The following is a 24,584-nucleotide window of genomic DNA, read 5'->3' as shown; positions in this document are numbered from 1 at the left end:
TCTTTGAACGAAAATTATTTTATTTTATTTCTACAGTATGACAACGATTAATGCTGGCGTAACCAATTTTCCGTTTTCAGTATGAAAGCCCCCAAAAAAAACAAAGGTTTTTTTCAAACCAAAATTTTCTAATTAATTAATTTGACTTCACATTGAACTTGTGATGTTTATTTTGTAATACCTACTCGTAAATGATATGTTACTATATATACACATGCTTTGAATATTTGGCCTAATATATTGGTAATTTAAAGCTATGATTTTTGAGAAACGAAATTATCCTACTCCACCACCTCTTGTAACAATTGATTTTATTTACGAGGATGAAAATTGTGGTAACTAACTTGTCGATCCTCTATCTCTCTCACACCAATCACAATAACCTCACAACTTATAATTTTGTGACCGGACTAATCTAAAGATCTCATGTACTAGTGATGTTTGTTAATACTGACGGGCAAACTATCGTTACATAATTTTTAAATATTTAATGTTTTAACATTTACATAATGCTTTTGTTGGGATATCTACAATATATTGAAACTAATGTTGTCTTCAATACCATTTTGATAAAAAAAATTTATCTACTATCACACTCTTCATTAACAATACTCCAACTATATTAGAAACGTCAACAAAAGAATATAAAAAAATATTTTAACATCTTTTTCTTGCTCGTACTTCAATAATTTTATAGTACTATTAAAATTCATACCATTGACTATCAAATTTTTGTAGTGGATAGAAAATATTGATTTTCAAAGTTAGGTAAACCATTTCTTGTGTATATAATATAACTAGCCACGTATCTTCTCATGTGGGTTAAAATCAAACAGTAACGACCCAAAAATACCTTTAGAATCTTAATTAGCTCCCAAAGAGCATATAAAATTCAATAACTAACTGTTTCTTATTCTACAAACGGTACATAACATTCCGAAAAGTCATAAAATAATTTACAGCACTGACTTCCATTTCTCATCCTCAAGCTTACCCAAAAATGATACTGTACCACAAATCAATGAACAACAAACAGATATATAGGCAATTAAAAGAGAAGAATAGAGCCAAATAAGAAAATCATAGTACCAAAAAAAAAGCACAGTTAATCTAGAATCCGATTCCAATAAGAAAATAGCCAAATTAGACTTTTTCCTACCCCACCGAACCTAGCCCTCTCTTCCAACTGCCTTCCCATCATATACCTTTCCGCCAATTTTGACTAACCAACACCCCTAAACCCGCGCCGGCTCCGAAAACGGCCGGTTTTCATCTCCGTCCGTCTTAGGTTCCAAGCACTTGAACGACGGCATCTTCACCGGCGTCTTCCCCCCGCTCCTCTTTGAGCTGGACCCTTCGCCGCCGTCCGCCACCACCCTTGGCGATCGGAACGATATCCCTCTCGTGAAAAACACCCACCGGTCCGAGTTGGCTCCCCGACCGGGCAGCTCGAGCCGCTTATACAACCGCCCAGCCCGGCTGCTCCCCTCTTCTCCCCCGGTCCGGTATCCTTTCCTCGAACTACCTTCCCTTTGTAGCCCCGCCGTGAGGCTTCTAGTCCGGTTCAGCATTGCCCGGTCCATCACCTCCTTCCTCACTCCCTCGGGCAACCTCAGTGTAAACCGGTCCAGATTATCGCCCGGTTGGACCAGCGAATGCCCCGTCGAGTGTGACCGGAACTTACCAAACCCGAGCATCTTCGGCCTCCGAATCGACCACGACCTTGCCGGCCGGTTCGGTGTTTCGAAACTCTCGGAGGGCTGCGGATGATCATCTTCGTCCACTTGGATTACAATCTCTTCGTCTCTGGACTGATCACCCTCAACCGGAGGATCGGTCTCCTCCGGTTGGACCGGGTCAGGACCGGTCTGCTGGGCGAGATTGGCCCGGCAGACCGGGCAGGTGGTGTGGGAGGCGAGCCAGGCGTCGATGCAGTCGGGGTGGAAGACGTGGTCGCATTTGGGGAGCAAACGCAGCGTTTCGTCGTCTTCGAACTCGTTGAGGCAGACGGCGCACTCGAGCGCGCCCTTGCCGATCTTGTGGTCCTTCACCTCGGAGTAGGAGAAGGTCGGGAGCGCCTCGATCGCCGACGCGTCGAGGCCGCGCGCGGCGGTGCGGCGGGCGTGCAGGGAGAGGCTGCCGCGGCGGAGGGCGGCTCCGACGTTAGAGCCGGCGGAGGCGTCGTAGCAGTGGCGGATGTAGATGGAGAAGAAGCCCATGAAGAAGAGGGCGGCGACGAGGACGGCGATGATGACGGCCATGGGGGGGCTGAAGCGCGCGTACATGTTGTCTGGATTGGGGCTTGGTTGGGCTGCCGCCGGCGAAAGGGAGAGAACGAGGAAGAAGAAGAGGAGGGAGATGGTGCCATGGCGTTTGCTGTAGGTGGATTTCATTGTGATTAAAGTTTTTGTAGATAGATATGTGTGGAAATACATATATACTGCACCATTTTGGTGATGTGAATGATTGCTGCTGAATTTATTCTAGAGAGAGACTGGAATGGAAGGAAATGAAGCAGGAAATGTTACTTTTAGGTTATGATAATGATTTAATTATATTATTTTAATCTTATTCAATTTAATTTGTTGATCGATGTAATTATGATTTTTACATCCTTTTAGACTTTAGTCTATATTGGAACCTTCCAACGGCATTTCCCCATCATACAATTCACACTTGACCAACATTTTTTTTAATTTTATTTTCGTGACTTTCTGGTCAACACTAATTGTGCCTCTCTTGCTGCGAACATCCTAATATATACTCCTACAAATTAACGATCTCGTAATTTAAAAAGGAGTTTTGATAAAATATCTATGTCGTAATGTTTTTTATTTTTTCATAATTATATTTAAAGTGTTATGCTATTATCTAAAATTATAGAATTGACTTGGGACCGTAGCCATTGTGCGACCTAGGGTCGACAGTCGACTCCATCAGTTTCAACTTTTATTATAGGTATTGTATAGTCATATGACCTATAAATACTACTCCATTATATGGGTAAAGAATAAAATGTTGAAATATTATATCTCGGCAAACTATAAAGATAACATCTAATTGATTAGAAAATAACAATAAATCTTATAGGAGTACATGTTATAACTTATAAGTTAGTCGCTTAGAGCATTCGCAATGGGCGGACGATGGCACGCCCGATGGCGCGCATCGTCCGCACCCATTGCGGGTGCGCGCCATAGGTCGCGGACGATAGTCGCGCCCTATACTTCGGTCGCGGAGGATAGCGCGGACGATGGCCATCGTTCGCGCCATCGTCCGCCCCATTGCGGCTGTCGCGGACGATGGCCATCGTCCACCTCATTGTGGAGGTCGCAGACGATCGACCGCGGACGATGGCACGCGGTTAAATTTTTTTATAAATACCATTCATTTGTAACATTTTCATTTCACGCGATTTCATTTTCGAAACTTACATTTACATAATTACTACGAAATGGATTCAAGCCCCAATAGTCCTACGTTTAGCGCAGGGGCGCATTGACCGGGTACAGAACCCGGCGATTATCGTTCGTTCGACACCAACATCCATTACGATCCCGATTTTAGTACAGAATCATATGGGTTGTCTGACATGGAGCCGTCTCCGCACCGCCCAACCGCAGCGGCCGATCCCGACCCCGCCGCGACCGCTTCCGCCTCAGCCAGAAAGAAGCGGAACCGGCAGCGGGCGCAGAAGTTGCCGCCTCCCGGTGATTGCGATGAGTACGCCCCCGGCCGTACGAACTACAACGACGACGAAACTCTCACTTTAACCCGGTGTTGGGTAGATATATCGGAAGATCCGATATTCGCGAACAACCAGCGACAGATCACGTACTGGGAACGCATCGCGGACCTCTACAATTCGGTCAAGCCGCCGACCGCGTACAAGCGCAAGCGTGAACAACTCCGCAAGCACTGGAATCAAGTCAAGAAGCAAGTGAACTTGTACACGGCGGAGTTCGAGAAGTTCACGCGGTCACAGGTGAGCGGCGAGAGCGCGAGCGACGTGCGCACTAAAGCGATGTTGTCGTACCGGTCGATGTTCGGTGATTTCAAGCACGAGGCCATCTGGGCGCTCTTGAGGGAGAAGCAGAAGTTCCAAGGTAGAATTATGCACACTGGTGCGCCGAAGAGGACGAAGGTCACCGAAGTTGGTGACTACACGAGCAGCGGCAGTCACCCGGTTGACCTCAACCGGACGTACGTGGATGAAGGGAGTTCCGGCACACCGGTGTCCTTCCGGCGTCCTCCCGGCGTCAAGGCTGCGAAGGCCAAGGGGAAGGCGACCGCGACCTCATCGTCGACCGCTGCAACCCAAGCTCCGGTCCCGGTAGAGCTCCCGACCCAGACGGCCACCGCGTTTGAGTCGTTAGCAACAGCGCCGATGGCAAGGACGATGTTGCTGACGCACAGGGCCCTCAAGAAGTGTACCGACCCCGACGAAGCCGAATATCTCCGGGCGTTACTCAATGAGCTGCGTCGGAAGTTGGGAATTGGTCTGACTTAGTTTTTTTTTTATATTAGTTCAATGATGTAACTTTTTTTTATTAAAACTTCGCCGTTTGTTATTTAGACCGTTTTTATTTACTCGTTACTTGTTATTTGAAAACAATTAAATTAATTAAACAAAACAATAAAATGATGATGTGACGCGCCATAGGGCAGAGCGCGCCTTAGGGCGCCCCACTGCAGGTGGGGAGGTAGGAGGATAAAACTGCTGACGTGGCGCGCCTTAGGGCGCCCCATTGCTAATGCTCTTACGTTTCGACATTATAAAATCTTACATTTTTGTTATGCTATTGATAAACATTATCCTAGAGAAGATTTGATAGAAGAATATATTCATAAGTACCTCAAATGGACTATAAAAGTATATGGTGCTTTACTTTTATTTTTACACACACTTCCACTTTTATTTTATTTTTCAAGCACACACTTTAAAACTGGTACTATTTCCGAAAGTGTTTCTAAAGTTATATTCTCTCATCTCTTTGTTATTTTTCATATGTTATTATTAATTTACTTTACGCATAAAATAGCATTGCATAAGAACTATAAAAAAAGTTTGATGGGAACTAGAGACGGAGAGAATATAACTTCAAAATTAATAAAAAAAATAATAAATAAAGCAATATTATAACTCATATAACGGGAGAGACATCAAACATTATACGCAACATTTGAATGTTTGAAACAAATTAGATACTGCAAAGTCGCGAATAGCTTTATTCTATTTAGAAATTTCGAAAAGAAATTGGGATATGTGGAACTTTCGAGGTTGCGCATATTATTAGTAAGTTCGATTCAAGTGGGCTGTATTATTAGAAACTTCACTTATCAGCTGCACATATAATTTGTCTTATTATTTATATGTTCAAATATGTATAATACCATTTCACATCCCATCTCAAACTTAATTTGGCTCTCCAATCAATATCATATTGCAAAATGTATTTTATTTGGCCCATTTCACGTCGCGTCTCAGCTCCGCATGTCATTTGCATTTAAATGTGTGAGGAAGAATCTTGCAAATTTGCAACTGTGTCAACAGATCATCGTTCATTTCAGATTATGTTTATACACGTAAAATAATGGTTACCCATACAAAATTTAAGATGATTAAAAAAAAGATTAGTCACCATATCGCACAAAAATAGTCTTCTATATAACCTTTTCGAATGTCCTTAAAAGTAATTTTGAAGTACCTCATTAATTAAAACGAGTTTTACATATTAAACCATTAAACAAAAGAAATAAAAATAATTACTTATGACCAAATTCATTTTATGCGGCAATGTACGGTAAAGCTCACATAAAATGGCTGATATGTCTTGTAGATAAATAAGTGGGTCTCGTTAGATAAAATAAGTGTATTTTTTTTTGCAAGCAAGAAACGTTTATAATACTGTTCCATCCATCCCCTAAAAATAGAAATTATTAAAATGACATTAATTTTAATATAAAATTGATAAAGTAAGAGAAATAGAAAAAAAAAGTGAATCCTGTCTTATTAGAGAAAAAGAAATATTCTAAAATAGAAAATTTCTATATTTAAAGGACGGATCGAAAAGAAAGAGTTTCTATTATAGAGGATTTGATTTTATTTTAGGAAGAAAAATTAATTTTTTTTAGCAATGTAGGATGAAGGTGTAAAATAAGTTGGATTAGATTTTTGGTACTAGTATAATAGATAAAGGTCCCAAAAAGAGTGGTAATTGCAGTATATCCCTGAATAATGTTAGAAGTTTGCAAAATTAACCACAATTGCAACAAATTGTTTAGCAGACATTGCTGGTGAGGTAAGATTGGGAGCACACAAAGAGAGGGCTTTCAGCAATCAGGCGAAAATGTATAGTGGGTCCAGCGATGGCGAGGCATCGACGCAGCGGAAGATTCCCGCGGCGTCTTCAATGCTCTGGGTTCGTAATCTCCGCCGCTTCATCGGATCCGGCGCCGGTCTCGGATCCGAAGCCCTCATGGGTGCGTATCTGCTAACAATTGCTTTGTTTTCCTCCATATTTTCGACCTAGACTGACAATGTGGAATTGCTACTTGCTTTATTCAGAACTAGAGACCAAAAGAATTTTGCTTGACATATTCAAAGCAAAGCAACAAAAGAGCGCTGAAGCTGGCACCATTCCGAGCTTCTACAAGAAGGTTTTTTTAGATAAAAAGAAAATAGTAGTATATAAATTAGGCGTTATGTTGTTTTGATTGTATTTTTCCTTTCGGAGTTCAGAAACCCGAAGAAGGTTCCATCAGTCATAGAGTCCAGAGGCTGGCCAAGTATCGTTTTCTCAAGGTATTTGGTATGATTTTGTGTTTTGCTATTTGTTTATCTGATTTTCTTTCAGTATGTTAGCATGTAAGAGTACAGCTGATGATCAGTTGTTTTTCCTATTATAGGTTGCTTGACTTTATTTTTGATGTATAACTAGAATTCTTTCTTTCCTCTAATCAGAAACAATCTGATCTTTTGCTGAATGCCGATGACCTGGATGCTATGTGGGTTTGCCTGAGAGAAAATTGTGTAATCGACGATGCCACTGGAGCTGAAAAGGTTACTGATTATTTACTCGCATTTCTTCCTTAGAGTGTTTGTAAATGTTTCTATTATGGTATATTTGGAGTACCAAAGCTTTATTCTTGCAGCCTTTGCTGCACAAAGTTATGCACCAGACATACATTATGATAGACACTTAAAATGTTTGTGTAGGTAGTGAAAGAATTGTTGGTGGTTGCAGTATGTCAAATAGATTCTTATGATGTATTAGTGCTTGTCTATTGATTGTTGTTCTCTGAAATAACAGACGGTTACGGAATTTGGTCACATAAATGCCAATTTTGTGGAACTTGAATCATCAGATAGTAGTCAAGTCAGTAATATGAGGTCCACATGGTATAGATCTTGCCTAACTGCTTATGTTGAATTGATCTTTTTTTTCGTTTTATAGTGTCTATGGCCCTGTTCTATTGTTCTAACTATATTTTGTTTGTAGGTGACGTTATTTTGGCATGTATATGCATTGTTGATATGTATTTGCAGCTATTCTCAACTTCTTTTTTAGTTTTTGTATGCCTGGCTTCACTCAGGGGGTTTTCGTCAATTTGTTTCGTTATATATGAATTGTCTTTGATTCACTCCATCAGATTTCTGATGCTTGTATGATTGGTTGTAAGTTGTAACAAGGTGACTGATATATGGCTCTTGTAATTGTTTAGATGAATTATGAAGACTTCTGCCACATTGCCTCCGTGTGTACAGAGCAGATAGGCCTTAAATGTCGGCGCTTTTTTAGCCCCTCAAATTTCATGAAGTTTGAGAAAGATGAATCTGGGCGAATATCCATCCTCCCTTTCTACCTCTATGTGATGCGCACGGTAAAAGCTTATGCTCCTTTGGTTTCTGCAAAAATTAACTGTACTGCCCTCCCAATCTCACCTAGATGTTTAGTATATTAACCTGTATCTTTTTTGTTTTACTGGTTCTATTTACCTTGATAAGAAAATACAACCAATTGCGTGAAAATGAATCAACAATTCAATAAGGGTTGCTAAAACATCTTCACATTTATAGGAGTACTTTCTAAATAAAAAAAGTTTGGCAGTTGTTTCTGTAGCTTACTTTTCCCTGCACCTTATGAGCTACAATTATGTTAAAGATGACGGATAGTTAAGTTTCTGAGAAAAGTTTAATACCAATGTTGTTTTTTTATTGAGTAGAACTTCTTTTGGATCATTTAAAAGTTTGACAATGTATTCTCCTAATATGCATTTTTGGGTTTATGGTGCTTTAACAAAATATATCAAAATGCATTAAGGTGATCTTATCTGGTCATTCAAAGAGATGTGTGAAGGTGAGATGACCTGGGTTTCCTTAACAGTTATACGAAAATAACAAATCAGTAACTAGCATTCTTTATATTATGCCTATTGACAACTTCAAATAGAAACTTGAAGCTTTGTAATAATTGATTGGTCTTTAATAACCTAATGCACATAGTTCTTTCTATTTTGCCATTTAGAAGTCTCATATATAATACTCCCCTTCCACTTGTTCTATCCCTATTTACAGTATAAACTTGAACTGTTATTATGGATGCCTTTCAGTTGAGAGTTCTTTTCAGTAAGAAATTGGTCAGAAACTGCAGTGTGTATAATAAAAGAATGAGGCCATGTCATGAGTTGCTTGGATTCAAAAAGATTCTCAGTCATGAAATAATGCTTGATCTCTTAATGTCCAGGTTTCTCTCACTCAAGCCAGAATTGATATGAGTGAGCTTGATGAGGATTCAGATGGCTTTCTTCAGCCTCACGTATGTTTATTGTTCTTTTTGAAGCTTTGATTTGATTGGAATTTGCTGTTGATTACAAACTCAGATGTGCTAACTTCCCCTTTTCTCTATGAACACAGGAAATGGAAAATTACATAGGAGGTCTTATTCCCAACTTGGCGCAGTTGAGGGATATGCCTGATGGTTTTGTGCAGATGTATTGTCGCATAGCTGCCCACAAATTCTTCTTCTTCTGTGATCCTCATAAACGAGGTTGGCTTCAGTTCTACTAGTTGGCTCACTTCTAAAGTTGTGCCTGTCTAATATGCATTGTGCATGTATACTTATTGGTAATGTCAGGAAAGGCATGCATAAAGAAAGTCCTGCTTAGTAATTGCCTTCAAGAGCTAATGGAACTACATCAGGTAACTTTTAGTATTTTTTGAAATCAATTCAATACCTGATGAATCAAATGCCTCTGTAATGTATCGTAGTTCAAATTATTCCATTTTGATCTTGTTTTTTAAGGCCTGAATTCATTAGTAAGTTAGTCTAAAAAATCTGACTTAAAAGGAGGTAATTCATGCGGGATTCACCTCCAGCATTTAGACATACTATCTTTGGACCTTTTCAACTTTCTTGCATTAAAAAGCAGGAGCATCGTTAGGCCATTTGTTGCTCATTTTTTCTTCCCCTGTATATTTTGCATATGGCATTATTTTTATCTTGTATGTACACCAGGAAAGTGAGGAAGAAGCGACGGATACTGAACAGGCTGAAAACTGGTTCTCATTGACATCTGCTCAACGCATATGTGGTTTGTTCTTTGATCTTAGTTTTTATTTAAGAAATGTCATATTTCTACAAGAGATTCTGTTTCAATCATAAGGTTGAATTAACAGTCAATAGATCGGTTTTAAACTATAATAGTTAACTTATTTCAACAATGTGTTTTTCCTCATTTGAGTATTCTTCATGTTTACATATATAAGTATATGCTCTTGTACCATGTCTTTTCACATTTCGACAAGAGATTCTATTTCAATCCTAAGGTTCCAATTAACATTCAATAGATCGGTTTAAATCTAAATACTAGTTAACTTTATACAAACTATATTTAAGGTGGTGTTGTGTACTTTCTGTCTGAGTTATGTATAAATTTCAGTAACTTCTTGAACACTATGTTTATGAAAGTTTTGACGTATGTAGAGTAATATTTTCTAAAAAATTTGATTAAGTTAATTCAAGTGCTTACCTTCAGCGGATTGAAATTTTCCATGGTTACTCTTCTCTTTACTCCAGAATCTTTTCGTCTGACTGCACAATTTTTTACTACTCTTACTGCCTCTTTCTGGAGTTGGGAAATTTGCTTTGATTCCTTGAATAGTTTTTATGGCCTATTTCAGATGTTTGTTTTTATTAGATTATTACTCCTAATTGCTAGGGTTGGTCCTTGCAGATATGTTCCTCGCTCTGGATAAAGATATGAGTGGATCACTGAGCAAACAGGAACTTCGAGATTATGCAGATGGGACATTGACAGATATATTCATTGAGAGAGGTAGGAACCAACTGTATCCTCGGGGGAATAACATAAAAAATACCTCTTTCAATTGATAAATCTGACCAACCCCAGCCAATTATACGTTCTCTTCATTTATCTGGAATAAAATTCAATTTCTCATATTTTTCAACACCAACACATGTTCTTTAGTTAGCATCATTGTTAATTTGTTACAATTCAAGCTTGCTCTTTATAGGAACCATTTTGGTTTCGTGAAGGCAATATGCCACGTATGAAATGACTCTCAATTGGTTAAACCTTTATGATGGATATTTCTTACCGTAATAAATGCAATCCTCTAACCCTGGCTCCCATTAAAATCAGAAGCCTTAAAATTTTCAATGCCCACTTTGGAGATGATATCTCAAAAGCTGCTTTTAAACAAAACTGAAACTCCATATTGTAAAATTTATTACCATTATATGATCTCCAATACCCCTACTTTTAACATTGCTAAAACCTGGGGTATGAATGCTAGTTAACCAACCATGCTAGTTAAATTTGTTTGCCATACTTTGTATTATTTCTTTTGGTAGCCAGCTTCAATTAATGTTATCATTTTCTTATCAGTGTTTGATGAGCATGTCCGGCGTGGAAAGAACGGTAATGGTAATGCTCGCGAGATGGATTTTGAGAGTTTTCTCGACTTTGTTCTGGCTTTGGAGAATAAAGATACTTCAGAAGGATTAACATATTTGTTGAGATGCATTGATCTAAATGGGAGGGGATTCCTTACAACGGCTGATATCCACACATTATTCAGGTGTGGTTTTAATGTAATTGATTTTGTTGCTGAAGTGTTCAGAATATATTTGTTGCTGCTGGAGTTCCTGCATGTAGCTCTTGAGCACTATCATCAAGTATTCAAGTCTCAAGTTGACAGACATGCAGACCGAGCTTCAGATCTTCCCCGATAACTTATTTCGTTATGATACTAAAATCTTCCTGATTGTGGAACAGGGATGTTCACCAGAAATGGATTGAAGGTGGCAACTATGAACTTTGTATCGAGGATGTGAGGGATGAAATCTGGGATATGGTAAAACCAGCTGACCCGTTGAGAATTACACTAGCCGATCTACTCGCTTGCAAGCAGGGTGGCACAGTTGCAAGCATGCTTATTGATGTGCGCGGATTCTGGGCACATGACAACAGAGAAAATCTTCTCCAGGAAGAGGAAGAACCCGAAGAGTAACAATAGGCTTCGTAGTCTTCAGAGCCACTTTGTAGTAACAACACATGTTGCAGATAAGCTGTGATTTATCAAGAATGTGTAGTCTCACTCTGTTTGTTTAACGTGTCATAGCCTGTAGGAAAGTTGTGGATTTATGAGCTAGGCTTAAAAGACCTAGTGTTGAGAATTATATGTGTAGAACCATCATGTAATTGTTATGTCGCTTGTCGAGCTAACTGGATTTTATTAACAGAATATATGTTTGCTTTTTGAACTCTGATATCTTTTTAATTATTTGCAGTCACAACGTTCGCTCTCTCAATAAGTGCATATCCATATTTTTCTAGGACTAACTTTTTACCAAGAACTTAATAGAATATTCTCTAAATCACAATTTGCAAGATTAGAATGAAAATGATTACATAGGAGTACGCAAGAACGTTGTTTTACAAACAGTGAATGTGTAGTTTAATTGGAATAACATTCTTTCCTGCCTACATTCAGACTAAAAAGGAATAAGAGGAAAAATATGAAAGGAAATTAAAATACCCTTTACCACAACATGGCAGTGGCATCCATTAAGGAGAAGAAGGCTACACTAAACCTGTGTTCTAATCTTAATTGAAGGCTATAATAATTTACTTTGAAATTTTCAAAACAAAAGGAACAACATATATGCACCTCCAATTGAATTCAAGGTGCATTGCTTTAAGAGATTAAAATAGATCGCATTAGCATCCATCATATTCAGTATACAACATCCTGGAGATCACTGCCGGAGTTGTGGATCAACGCCGTTCTGCACCGTCTTATTTTTTACCTGATAGCGGCTAGCCAGCTTCACTGGTCCCCCTTGCCCAGCTGCTACTGAACTCTGTTGCTTATAATACATTTCTGTAGCCTCGGCTGGATGTTTACTGATCCATTTAGGAGGCGGAGATGGAAGCGGACCTCTCTGCTGTGGGAGTTGAGCAGTGGTCTGTGATATCTGAACAGAATTTGACGGCCTTGGAGAAGATCCAGCAAGTGACCTGCCTTTGGAAGAACCACCATCAATAGTTAATGCAGACATGCCGCCTCTCAGAACATGATGCTGTTCCTGATATGTATATCTATCTTGAGCATTGTAAATCGGCCTGTTGATTTGCAAATTATCTGGGGGGCCAATGTATCGAGCACTTCCCATCGGAGTGTGAGGGCTGTGTTGGACACTAAAAGAGTTTGAGTTGTTATAATATCCCTGTTCGTTGTTACCATATCGACCATACCCAGAAGGCACGACTGCTCTTGGCCTATAAGAAGCATGGCGATTCTGAGAATTTTGGATCTCTGAAACTCCCATTTCATACCCAGGCGGTCCAGCTGGCCTCATCCTGTTGGCAACCTGATTCCCATGAAAATTGCGAGAATTCATACGGTCCGACTTTATGTTCAACGTATTGTGAACCAGACGATGAGCAGCTTCTCCTAAAATAGGACCAGATATTGCCCCGGAAACCTGTGGTCTGTGGAACATATACAATACAAGAGAAGCATGATAAGGGAACTAAACCAATCACATATCCAGACTCTACTTTCCTTATATCCAAAAGACCATTTTGAAATAAGGTTCACTAATTTAAAGCTCAAAGCAAAGAACGGCCTTAAACCACTGACTGCAACTGAATATCATGTGTAAAATTAGTACCTTTCTTTGCCTAGATGGTGCCTTCCACCATTGTCTTCATGCCATAATACTGGGGCTGGTTTTATGTCAAAAGATTTCACTATCTGCAGTTAAAATATACAATTGGTTACATCGTGGAAAAGATAGAAAGTATATGTGCCAGTATATATATTGAGTAGAGAACTCAAAATCAGCTATATGCTATCTAAAATCATCATTGACCAACTCATACCTATCTGCCAAGAAAAATATACTCTCTCGTCCCAAGGTAGTTGGGGCAATTCTTTTGGGCACGTGTTTTAAGAAATTGATTTGTTAAAGGTTAAAGTGAAGAGAGTAAACTAAGAGAGATGAAGAGAGAGTAAAGTAAGAGAGGGAATAAAAGTTTTTACCAAAAAAAGGAAATGACTCAACTACCTTGGGACAAATCAAAGAGGAATACGACTCAACTACCTTGGGACGGAGGGAGTATATAAATACAAAAAACTGAAAGAAGGAACATGGTCATCAACATTTGGCATGATAGACGATGGTTGCACAATGGTAACACAAACTTTGGCTTGTCAAACTCAAGAGCAACTCGATAGAACTGTAAACTTGTTGGCCCTAAGCAACGACGTGCATGTGGAAATGATTGAGCTAATTCAGTTCAGAAGATTGAGACTAAACTGAACAATCCAGCTGTCAACAAACAAGATGAAGTGGTCCCAAAACCACTATCCAAAGCTATGTGGAAAAAAGTTGTTACGAGATCAAAAGAAGGCTTGGATAAAGGGTGATCGCAGGAGCACGCATCAAGCCTTTGAGCATATTCTCTTTTCTGTTGGCTACGCTGTTGAGCTGGTGTAGCATGAATCTGTCAGTTAGCATCTAGGGTTTGCTAAGCTTCTAGGTCCTTCAGTCTTGTAGTATAAATGCTACTCGTATTATCTATGAAACATTGCTTCTTTTCCTATTAACCATATTATCTGCCATGTTTTCCACTTTCTTTCAAAAACTACTCATAAACAAAAGACAATATACATTTGACAGAACCAAATATCCGATCTTTCAAACACATGAATAAGGTTACAGTGAAAGGCCAGTCCAAACTTTATTCAGCAGTTCAACTCCAAGTTAACTATTCATTCACAATTTTCCAGTCAAAATTTTGAAGAGTTCCTATCGTGATAAGGGATAAAAAAATTTCTGTAACTACTTCTAATGTAATACTCCCTCTGTCCTTGAAAATTTGTTACATTTCATTTTCTGCACTCGTTTTGGAAAAATGATAATATATAGTTAAAGTGAAGATAATATAAAGTAAGAGAGAGAATAATGTAGAAAAGACTCTCATCTACTTTATTCTCTCTTTTACTTTACTTTTTCTTCACTTTAGCTATTTAATACTCCCTCCGTCCCTGAAAATTTGTAACCTATTTCCACTTCCGTCCGTCCCTAAAAATTTGTCACCTTTCACTTTTACCATTTTTGGCAGTGGACCCCACATTCCACTAACCCATTCATACTCACATTTTATTATAAAACTAATACTCCCTCCGTCCCGGCCTAAGCTAGACATTTCTATTTTGGCACAAGAATTTAGGTAGTGGTGTTTAGTGAATTAAATTATTAATAGTAAAGTAAGATAGAGAGTAAAGTAAGAAGGAGAAAGAGAGGAAAAAGTAAGAGAGAAGATAAAGTAAGAAAGAGAAAGAGAAAAAAAAGTAAGAAAGAGGATAAAGTAAGAAAGAAAAAGAGGAAATAAAGTAAGAGAGAGGATAAAGTAAGAGAGGTAAGAGGATAAAATAGGAGAGGAGTGAGTTGATTGTTGCCAAAAAAAAGGAAACGTCTCACTTAGGTTGGACGTACCAAAAAGGAATACGTCTCAATTAGGCTGGGACGGAGGGAGTATATAAAAGTAGGACACACATACCATCAACTTTTTCAACACACTTTCTATTACATTTCTAAAAAAAACCCGTGCCGAGTCGAATGGTGACGAATTATTAGGGACGGGGGGAGTATCATTTTTCTAAAACGAGTGCAGAAAATGAAATGTGACAAATTTTCAGGGACGGATGGAGTATTCAAAGACCTTCAGGTGAGCTTCTATCATATATCAAGGAAATGCAACAAAAACTCAAGGTGTGTGATCGCATCTTCTCAATTTAATTCAACTGTGTTGCTCATTTGTTCCAATTGTACTGTCAACCTTTTGTTTGAAATAAAACAAAATACTGTTCCCAATCTTCTTTAAAACAAAATTGGAGCTCTCAGCAAAATTTAATAATAAGATTACTCCTATGCATCAATGACCAAGAGAAGTGGCCCAAAAAAAAGCTGAGGAACATACCTTTACAGGCATATTAACACCTGCAGGAGGTTTTGGAATGTGAGCATGAGGTGCTGGATTAAGATATGTGATATTTCTGGAAAAAAAATAGAATAGCTCATTCAGTTTCTGGTTTCAGTAATATGCAATTTGGGTTGAAGGTCACATATTACTTACAGGGCTTGATCGTTTGTGATATCTTCCAAACTGCAGACAGGTGAAGGGATAACCTTTTTCAAGCCATTCCTTTTAGTTAACCACAAAAATCCGTTCATTCCAGCACTGAGACATCCAGACAATGGAAAAGGATTCACATTGTAGAAACTGATGTATAAGATAAAATTTCATCATAATAGATAGAGCCTAACCTTGCAACTGCATCAATAGGCCATGGGGATTTTTCAATTCCAGAAAGACGATAGTATATGGTTATTTGAGCTGCCAAAGGGTGACGAGGATGAACATACAACAAATCGAACATGACACTATTCCGAAACTGCTCTTCCTCCTGAGGAAAACAAAAGATGGCTCAGCATTTCTTTTTCTAGCTATTGTATGGCATCTTTATACACATTGCATACTTCAGTCGCTCCAGCTATAATGGATTAACAGTATCCTTAATTGACGCTCAGGTCGTGTTCACTTAGTCTGATTTGGGAAGCTCAATATTAAAAACTAGAACAGATTTGGGTAGTGGATGGCCCACAATTAAAGAATCATATACAATGTTCGGTGAGTATGAATTGCCCCAGATTTGAAAATAATGATTCCTCTTTCTGTGTGTGTAAAGTTGTCAATTTGCTACAAATCATACAGTAAATTTGGCCCATCAGATATAAAACCGACCTTTTTTGGATGATTAATTACTGGGCATATATGGAGTGAACAGTGAGGGCCACTACTCATATCTAGGGCCAGTGAGATACATATCTTGCTCACTGAACAGAAGAAATGGAACAGATTTCCTCCCAAAACTTGATATATCAGGTAAAGTTAACACTCCCTGGGTATTACCGGGGGAGTACTTATCATGTTTTTGTAGAATATAAGAAGTATGATTATAGGGCCAGCCACCTGCTATTATATTGAAGCTGTAGCTAACAGCAAAAACATCAGCTCAGCCCCTCTATTGAGAGATTAAATGAAGCCAATTTATTGTTTGCAGAGACATATTTTGGTCTAACTCACAGACTATTTATGCAAGATCTCCACAAAGATAGCAAGCATAGAAAATCTCTTGCTTTTCAGTTTTAAAATTAATTATATTTAAGCATAATAGTTGTTTCTTTTCAGTTCATACTAGTTAGTTATTAGAGACCCGATGGGTGCAAATCTTACAGACCGTTAAAGTTTCCTCGAGCTTCTTGGTCTCAGCAAGCAATTTCTTCTCATCAATGAAAGGTAATTTGGCAACACCCTGAGATTTTGGCAAATGAAAAACATTAATTTTGGCAAAACCCTGAGACCGGATACAACTGGTCACCAAAGCAAATAATATATAACCATATGAATTATGAAATAGAGTACCTGCCAAGCAAAGCGTTTTCCGTTCATGTCGATTTCAAAATCTGGTCACAAGAATAAAAACAAAAGTATGGTAAGTAAATACATATAATAAAAGAGACAGTCTGCAACGAACAAATGACTACCATTTGGATAGAAATCAACAATAGGTGATGCAGGATCAGTCATCAACGTTCTGTATCTTTCAGGGAGAGCGGTAGAACTGTGCACAGGACACAACATCGAAGAAACACAACAAATGAAACAAGTGAGGAAAATTAATGGATCATCACACTGTAGAAAAGGAGGAATACCTTGCAGCTGGTAGGGTTCCCAACAACTGATCAAAGGGTTTAAAAGGCTCCCCTGGGAAGAAAGTGATTTCTAAATCAGCTAAGCCTTTAAGATCAGATGCAAATGGAGCATAATGGTATGGATAGTACCTGGAGAAAAAACATCAAATGGTCAAAGTGTGCATGATTCGGGAGGAAAAAATACAACTGTTAGTTACTTTGGGATGCAAGTATATGACATTAAAACCTTCATGTTCATCAGCATATAGATTAACACAGTATTCCAGCTAAGAATTAATAAAAGACCAGAAAGTGCAAAGTTGCATTAAAATGGCTTATATGGCTTCATCAATTATTACCAAACCGAAGCATGAGTCTGTACCCTTGTAGTTTGTAATTATCTTCACTACCATATGTAGATCACGATGCACATGCACCACTATCAGCAAGAATAAAGATAACAACAATTGTACAATTGTGAAAGGGTGACAAAAGTACACACCACTGCCATGAGCAGACACCTTGGTAATAATAGCGGCAAACCCAACACAGCCCTTCCACAAACTTCAAAACCTGGAAGAAGAAAAAAAGTCAGATTTACATTCGAAAATATGTTTGAGATATATAAATGCACCTAAGAATAAGTAAGGTTGTTGCTGAAAAATTTAACCTCCTAAACAAATTGCAACCGATCTAACTCCCACTTCTCCATTGGATTAGATGATTTTATGTTTTTCTTGTCAATATTTAAAGGAGAATAAGAAAAGAAATATTTCTGAAAACTGTAAGGAAGAAAATATGAAAATAAAAGAAATGCAATAATTTAAATCAAAATGTAGTGGTATTTTACTTAAACTCAAAAAGTGGCAAATAAAATGTCTTAATAAAGACCATAAAAGGACAGTAATTTATTTCAGTTTGTGAAATTTTGTATTCGAGCTGCATATAATAACTGAATAAGTATGAATTAAACTTTCATTAGGTAAGACCATGAACTTATTGCAGAAAAGATGCAATGGGAAATAGCTTCGGCAAGGGAAACACAGTACATTTTGGTAGTAAAAGGTAATTACAAGTTACAACACATCAAATATACCAAACACATATTATACAGAATAAGGATTATAATAGCTTGTCCACGCTGATAAGGAAGTTATATATAGAGCTAACAAGTTGGTAGAAAGCCTACTGTAAAGTTGTCCATGGAGCAATTGATGCTTACTGCAATATTTAAATAAAAACTTCTGGTAGCTATATAGAGAAAAAAGTAACCACAACACAGAAGCTATTACAAAATACTAACACAGAACATGATGGGTATACTTACCACATCTGTTCGTATTTCATCAATCTTCTGCGGATCAGATGTACCAAATTTCTCAGAATAATACCTTTCTTTATATCCATGTTCCCCTAACTTCACCTGATAAGGGAGAAAAAGTCACCATGTTATTGATATAAAGCCACTACCTTGATGCATTTTAAAAGGATGGATCAACACCAAAGAGAATGTTTTGATTTTCTAGACACCAGCAGAAAACGCATGATAGCAAATAGAATAATAATTGAGAAAATCACAAAAGGTAACTGCGCCATTACCAAACTACACACTTATCATCACTGTTTTCAATAAATCGGGAGAAAATCATATTTGAAGTCCAAATAAGCTGCCACATTACAAGTATGATAAATAATAGTACAATGTTCCATACCACAGTAATTGTTTTACTAATGCTATCCAACTCCATTATCCATATTAACCAAAGGGTCTATATTTTGATACAAATAATTTTGCATCTGACTAAATACTAAGATAAGAGCCATCTTGTACCTCCAACTCTTAAAATTTGTGATGAGATTTATCTATATTTGAAACATATAAGTGCATATTATTAAGTTCATGCATTCATGTGCAGTGCGCATAACATTTAGCTAGTTACTGGAAATGGTAATTTGACATTCAACACGAGAGAGAGGGGGGACAACAACAGCCGACAATTAAATCAGACTAGTTACCAAGACCAACCAGGTTTTAAAGTATGCTGTATTCTGATATTACCAGCTCAACTCGCCAGTCATTAACTGAAATAGGATATCAAGTTCAAGCGAATACTCTGAAGAGAGGAAGTACCTTATCCCCTGCTGAAGCATTAGGAATTTGACTAGCCTGCCCCCTTGCTCTTTGCTTCATCTCTTCATTATTCTCATATGCCTGATAAAACAAGGGAAATGCCAATGCTTCATATCTCAGTAATTGGAATGGGCCCAAAATTAACAAGAAAAAACACCTTATTAGCTTTACAAACCAAATAGATATGAGAAAACTGATATCAAAAAAGAAAGTAAGAGGCATTTTTTATTCATGGAAAACTTATGATGACACTCAAAGATGGATATCATCTTGCAATTAGGAAAAGGAGAACAAATATCTACCATATGCATGCATTAATTAAAGTGTTAGCTTATCAAAATCATATAGGACATCATTAAGATACTGCTCACTCTGAGAAGTCAGCAACACCAACAAGCAATGTTATAGAGTTCCAGAGTTCTCATATTTACACTAAGAAACTGATGCATACCACTTAAAACATCCAAGCACCCCCCCCCCCAATAAACTGATATCTTTGAAACTGTATTGTCATTATATAGTCACAAGTCTCATGACTGTATACCAGTTCCAAATATCTCATATTTTTACCTAATCTTGGGATTATACAGGGGAAAATAAGGTAATCTTACTGAGACTTCAAATAATGTTTTTAAAGCTGTTCAACACAATAAATAAACTGTACAAGTGCACCAACCAAGAAAATGAATTTTGAAATACCCATTTAACTGAAATAGGTTAATTCTCACCAGAAACGTAAGGCATGCATAAGGAGACTATATGTTTAAGCACAAGAATAACAAAAAAAAATGCAAGAGTATCCTTAAAATACAATATCCAGTAGTGTATTGAACAAATGTTGATACAAAATTTCTCATCCAGTTAAACTCACATAAAGATTGATGCTGTAAAATCAAAATGCATTCAACTATTGACTCTGTATAAGGCTGATAATGTTAAAGAGCATGCAAAAGGTCAGGGCAAGAAAAAATGAACTAATTACCTGCTGTATACGGGTTCTTTTTTTAAAAATTTGATCTTCATGCACCGCAACTGCCTGAACAAAAGTTTCAACCCGGTCCAAGAAAACCTGAAATTTTAGATCCACACCAGGAGCAATGAGAAAGGTCCAGACCTTATTATATACTCCCCACGGTCCCCTAAAATTAGGGACTTTGGGAACATCAGGTTTTAATGCGAAATTGGTAAAGTAGGAGAGAGGGATAAAAAGAAAAGGTGATTGGAGTATTGTTAGTAGAGAATGGGCCAAACTTCATAAGAGAGAAAAACTTGCCAAAAATAGAAGTGGACTAATTTTGTGGGACAGACCAAAATAAAAAAAGTATACTATTGTTTGGGGACGGAGGGAGTAAAATAAAACAATACAGTGAACACCCAAGTCCGAAAGTTATACACAAAAGAAGTCAATGATGAAATATATAATAATCCATCACAAGGACATTAATACATGGCAAAGTAGGTGGTGTACATTGGGTCAAAGAGGGCAGGTGGAAGCATTGACCCATTTGAAGGTGGAGAGCTAGAGGGGTTGTGTAGTCAAGCATTGATGCAAATTTGTACACATATACAGGAAAATTACATCTTTTGAAACAGCCGTATATATAGTTCACTAGCACTGAATGCACATATACTAGAAATGCATGTCTTACTGCAAAATGCTTAAATGGTGCTAAAAGCCTAGAAGGCATTAAGATTACCTCACCAGCATCTGTAAGATAACCGCCCATTGCAGTGAATTCCCTTTTATATACAAACATGAGCAAATTTATGGCGCCCTACAGATTGAAAAGTAAACAAGCAAAAAACTTGAGGGAAAGAGTAATTGATTACTAAATCATGTGTAGGTTAGATTATGATATAGTAATATGTAGCAGAGCATTTTTGCTTGGATCTGCAGTTCATGCCTGAGTAAATAAAATAGGTAGTTGACAAGCTTGATAACCAGAGGAGAGCAAAAAATTCATCAGATTCAATACGTATATACCTCTCTAATTTCCAACGTGGGCATGTGAGGAAGAAAGTCATTGCCGACAAAAAAGCATAAAAACACAAAATCATCCACCAGCCTCTCGAAATCAATTTCAAATGGAGGATTTGGAATATTCAGCTCATATCCCAAGTATTCTCGCAAAACCCAGATGTTGAGAAACTGGCAACAAAATGTAGAATTATCACAATAAGAATCAACTACAGAGATCAAACATGGAGGAACAATGAGACAATAGTCACAACAGGAAAAAAGAGCTTGACTAAGCCTTCAATTATGTAACCTGATACTTCTTCTTATGAATGGGAGTGTCATCTGCATTCTTTGTACTATCACCGTTGGATCCCCCACGACATTCAGCTGCCAGATGGCCTGCTTGGCCACAGAGGAAGCATTTTTCCTGGTGCCCAGGAAGAGTAATCACCTGCAACATAAGGAAAAAGGGTAAATATAGCTTTTTTAATAGAAAAGAGAACTGTTCATTCAGTTTAGATACACTAGCAACGAACCTCTCTCAGTATTGAAAAGTGAACTTCATGAGTAGCTAGTGAGAGCATGATCAGGTCAGCATCCTACTTAAAAGATATTTTAATGAATGTTTCTCGTCAAAATGCAAAACAAACATAACGGCTAGAAGAAAAAGAGAAAACAATAAAGAATAAGCTAATGGTTCTCAACGCTCACCAAGCCATATAGACAATGCCTGGTGTTTGGATCAAAACCAGGAATATTGCGTTGTAAACGAATATAAGACATAATTTTGTGCTCGCCCTCACCAGGAACATTTGCGTCAGAAAGAATAACCTTCAAAAATACCAATGCCTTGCAAATAAATAAAGAGAGACACAATATCCCGAAAGCAAAATATATAGTCCAAAACAAATAGTAGAAAGAATCGCTCCACAAGAAGGATTTATCTCATCTTGGGATAGAGCCAGGAAGTCCTGTAAGATAGTTAGAAACCTTGAGAAAGTGCCATCCGGGAATGCGGTTCAACCTTGACTGCACATAATATTGAAGTGCTACAGAGAGCACTGCCATAAATGGGGTGCCAGGGGTGATAACATTTGAATCAGATGTTTCAGTCTTTCCTTTTGGCAATAGTTTTTCCCCCTCAAGTTCAAACTCTTTCCTCAAATTTTCTTCTTCAGCTTCCTGGTATGAGAAATAGGGTATGAAGAGTGTTGCGTTTCTAATATGAACATCAAAGTTACTTATGCGCACTACTTTCAGATCAGGATACGTACAGCTGCTGCAGCATCCTTAGCAGCCCTGAAACGACGAGACCTTTGCTGGTTCATTTTAGCCCTGGGAGCCACACCATCTGTAGAAAGGAAAGAACATTGGTACTATGTTTGATCTGCAGTAGAGATCTTACTATATTGGCTTACCAATTGCCAAATAAAGGAGCTTTCTTGGACGAACCAATGACACGACATGGTCAATGTAATCAAAGATAGATTTAAATACATCTGCATAAGTGGTAGGTGCAGGCTGCACTAAGAAAAAACAAATATTATGTTGTTGCAATGTTTAAGGCGAAGAAGAATGTATTTGAAATCTCAGTAGAGTGAGAATAAAGTGCTACACTGGATGCATCTTATTTAATTTCATTCTGGGATGATAACTCTTATGTGAGTTGAATAGTTTGTTCAATCAGCCTTGTCATATTACAAGCCAAAACCATCACGTAAAAGTAATGCAAGCAGCTCAGATTCATAGACGTAAAATTTATTAACTATGAAAATGATGTATATATAGTCAATGAGGTAATATATTTGAACCATGCCCACCAGCCACTCTTAGCCATATGAAATCATCTCTACCACCCTCACTCTGATAAAAGAAAGCAATTTCTAGAGAAGAAATCAAGACACAGAAATCAACTATGATGTGTAGCATTTTAATTCATGAACTCATCTAACCATACACCATTGTATAAATCTTAGTTCAAAATAATCAATTACTCAGGATACGGAAATTCGTATTAAGGCCATAATCAGGCATGCTAGAAAAGGATGCAGCTGAAACATACAAAACTTTTACTCTGCCACATTGTATATTGCAATTCACACATGATTATACCTTTTGAAAGCCAAACATTCTATAGGAACCATTGATATAATCTCATATATTTAAGTAAACCAAAAGATATAACAAATCGTTGTAACTATGACATTCCAATGGGGTAACAAAAAAGTTACCTTGCCGTCGGGGTGGAAACAAGGATGAATAATACCATTCATATCCAAATACATATTATCGAACTCAATGCCATTAGGGTTTGGCCTCGAAACATCGACAGGGCGGGGCACACCCCTCTCGTCCTGCCCGGGTTCTTCCTCCACCACATCCACAATACACAGCGGGTACCGATCCGCCAGCCACCGGTAAAAAGCAGGAACCCCCATTCCCTCGCAAAGATTTTATTTCGATTTCACAACCGAAAACGGCTCAACTTGAGCTCCGACGGATGCTGTTGATTTTGTGAATTCGGGCGTTTTTGCTAGCTATGTATGCACTTCTGCGAAAAACCGTGAGCGAATTCTATTCTCTCTCTAAAATAATTATAAAAAAAAAGTTAGTAGTATCTTCTACAATCTACTACCGAGCTGCTGCTTCTGTAAAATTAGAGTATTTGAAACGAAATCAAGTTTTGACTTTGCATCCACCCTTCGACATTGACTTCAAACTCCCCCAAATTATCCTTCCCTTCCTCCTAACTCTCGATAGCAGATCGATAACCACCGCTGTGAGCCTGTGACTTACTGTGATGAAATTGTTTCTGCGTCGAAATTATACTAGTATACCGTTGGATTTAGGGAAATTTGAGATCGTTGCGTCAGAAATTCTTGGCTGCACTTAAAAAATACCTTTTTTTAAATTTAATTCTGGGGAATTTTAATTTTATTTATTTATTGCAATGTTAAGGACTTGCAGTGAGAGTAAAGGGGAAAATACAAATATTGTAAATGTTGGTATTCAATTCAGCCCTGTTATCTTAGTTTGCACAAACGGCTGTAATTATAAAACAAAATGCTACTACTACTAAGTAGCTTATTAAATTATTAATTAAAGTTAGTAGCTTATTAAAACATTGACTAAAAGTTTTAAATTGGTATGGTGAATTAACTTTTAAAAAAATAATTTTCCATAGTTCAGTTCGGTATCATGG

At 37.8% G+C, this 24,584-nt stretch overlaps 3 protein-coding genes across 3 annotated transcripts; 1 reads left to right on the top strand and 2 right to left on the bottom strand.

The window, feature by feature from the left end:
• Window positions 1-850: 850 nt before the first annotated feature.
• Window positions 851-2,513, bottom strand: LOC121765113 (E3 ubiquitin-protein ligase ATL6-like). The gene has a single exon (XM_042161154.1). It carries the CDS (start codon window positions 2,433-2,435, stop codon window positions 1,236-1,238), a length of 1,200 nt encoding a protein of 399 aa, XP_042017088.1. The 5' UTR covers window positions 2,436-2,513; the 3' UTR covers window positions 851-1,235.
• A 3,693-nt stretch (window positions 2,514-6,206) lies between these two features.
• On the top strand, window positions 6,207-11,789 carry LOC121765104 (probable serine/threonine-protein phosphatase 2A regulatory subunit B'' subunit TON2). The gene is made up of 12 exons (XM_042161147.1): window positions 6,207-6,483; window positions 6,569-6,660; window positions 6,743-6,805; window positions 6,965-7,063; window positions 7,726-7,884; window positions 8,748-8,819; window positions 8,918-9,050; window positions 9,138-9,202; window positions 9,519-9,594; window positions 10,237-10,338; window positions 10,912-11,104; window positions 11,302-11,789. Exons 1-12 carry the CDS (start codon window positions 6,351-6,353, stop codon window positions 11,534-11,536), a joined length of 1,422 nt encoding a protein of 473 aa, XP_042017081.1. The 5' UTR covers window positions 6,207-6,350; the 3' UTR covers window positions 11,537-11,789.
• A 129-nt stretch (window positions 11,790-11,918) lies between these two features.
• On the bottom strand, window positions 11,919-24,254 carry LOC121792338 (5'-3' exoribonuclease 4-like). Its single transcript, XM_042190243.1, has 23 exons — window positions 24,018-24,254; window positions 23,614-23,933; window positions 22,801-22,903; window positions 22,657-22,733; window positions 22,373-22,564; window positions 22,094-22,213; window positions 21,919-21,981; window positions 21,693-21,833; window positions 21,407-21,571; window positions 21,120-21,197; window positions 20,405-20,491; window positions 19,423-19,503; window positions 18,619-18,714; window positions 17,794-17,864; window positions 17,313-17,441; window positions 17,145-17,221; window positions 17,023-17,063; window positions 16,838-16,912; window positions 15,864-16,003; window positions 15,673-15,777; window positions 15,517-15,592; window positions 13,203-13,285; window positions 11,919-13,020 (listed from the first exon to the last, which is right to left on the bottom strand). The coding sequence occupies exons 2-23, from the start codon at window positions 23,818-23,820 to the stop codon at window positions 12,285-12,287; spliced, it is 2,943 nt and encodes a 980-aa protein (XP_042046177.1). The 5' UTR covers window positions 23,821-23,933; window positions 24,018-24,254; the 3' UTR covers window positions 11,919-12,284.
• Between the last annotated feature and the right edge of the window lie 330 nt (window positions 24,255-24,584).

The sequence above is a fragment of the Salvia splendens genome, chromosome 2 (genome assembly GCF_004379255.2).
Source record: "Salvia splendens isolate huo1 chromosome 2, SspV2, whole genome shotgun sequence".
NCBI classification, from domain to species: domain Eukaryota; kingdom Viridiplantae; phylum Streptophyta; class Magnoliopsida; order Lamiales; family Lamiaceae; genus Salvia; species Salvia splendens.
The sequence above is the reverse complement of the archived record's forward strand: the minus strand, read 5'-3'. Positions and strand labels throughout refer to the sequence as shown.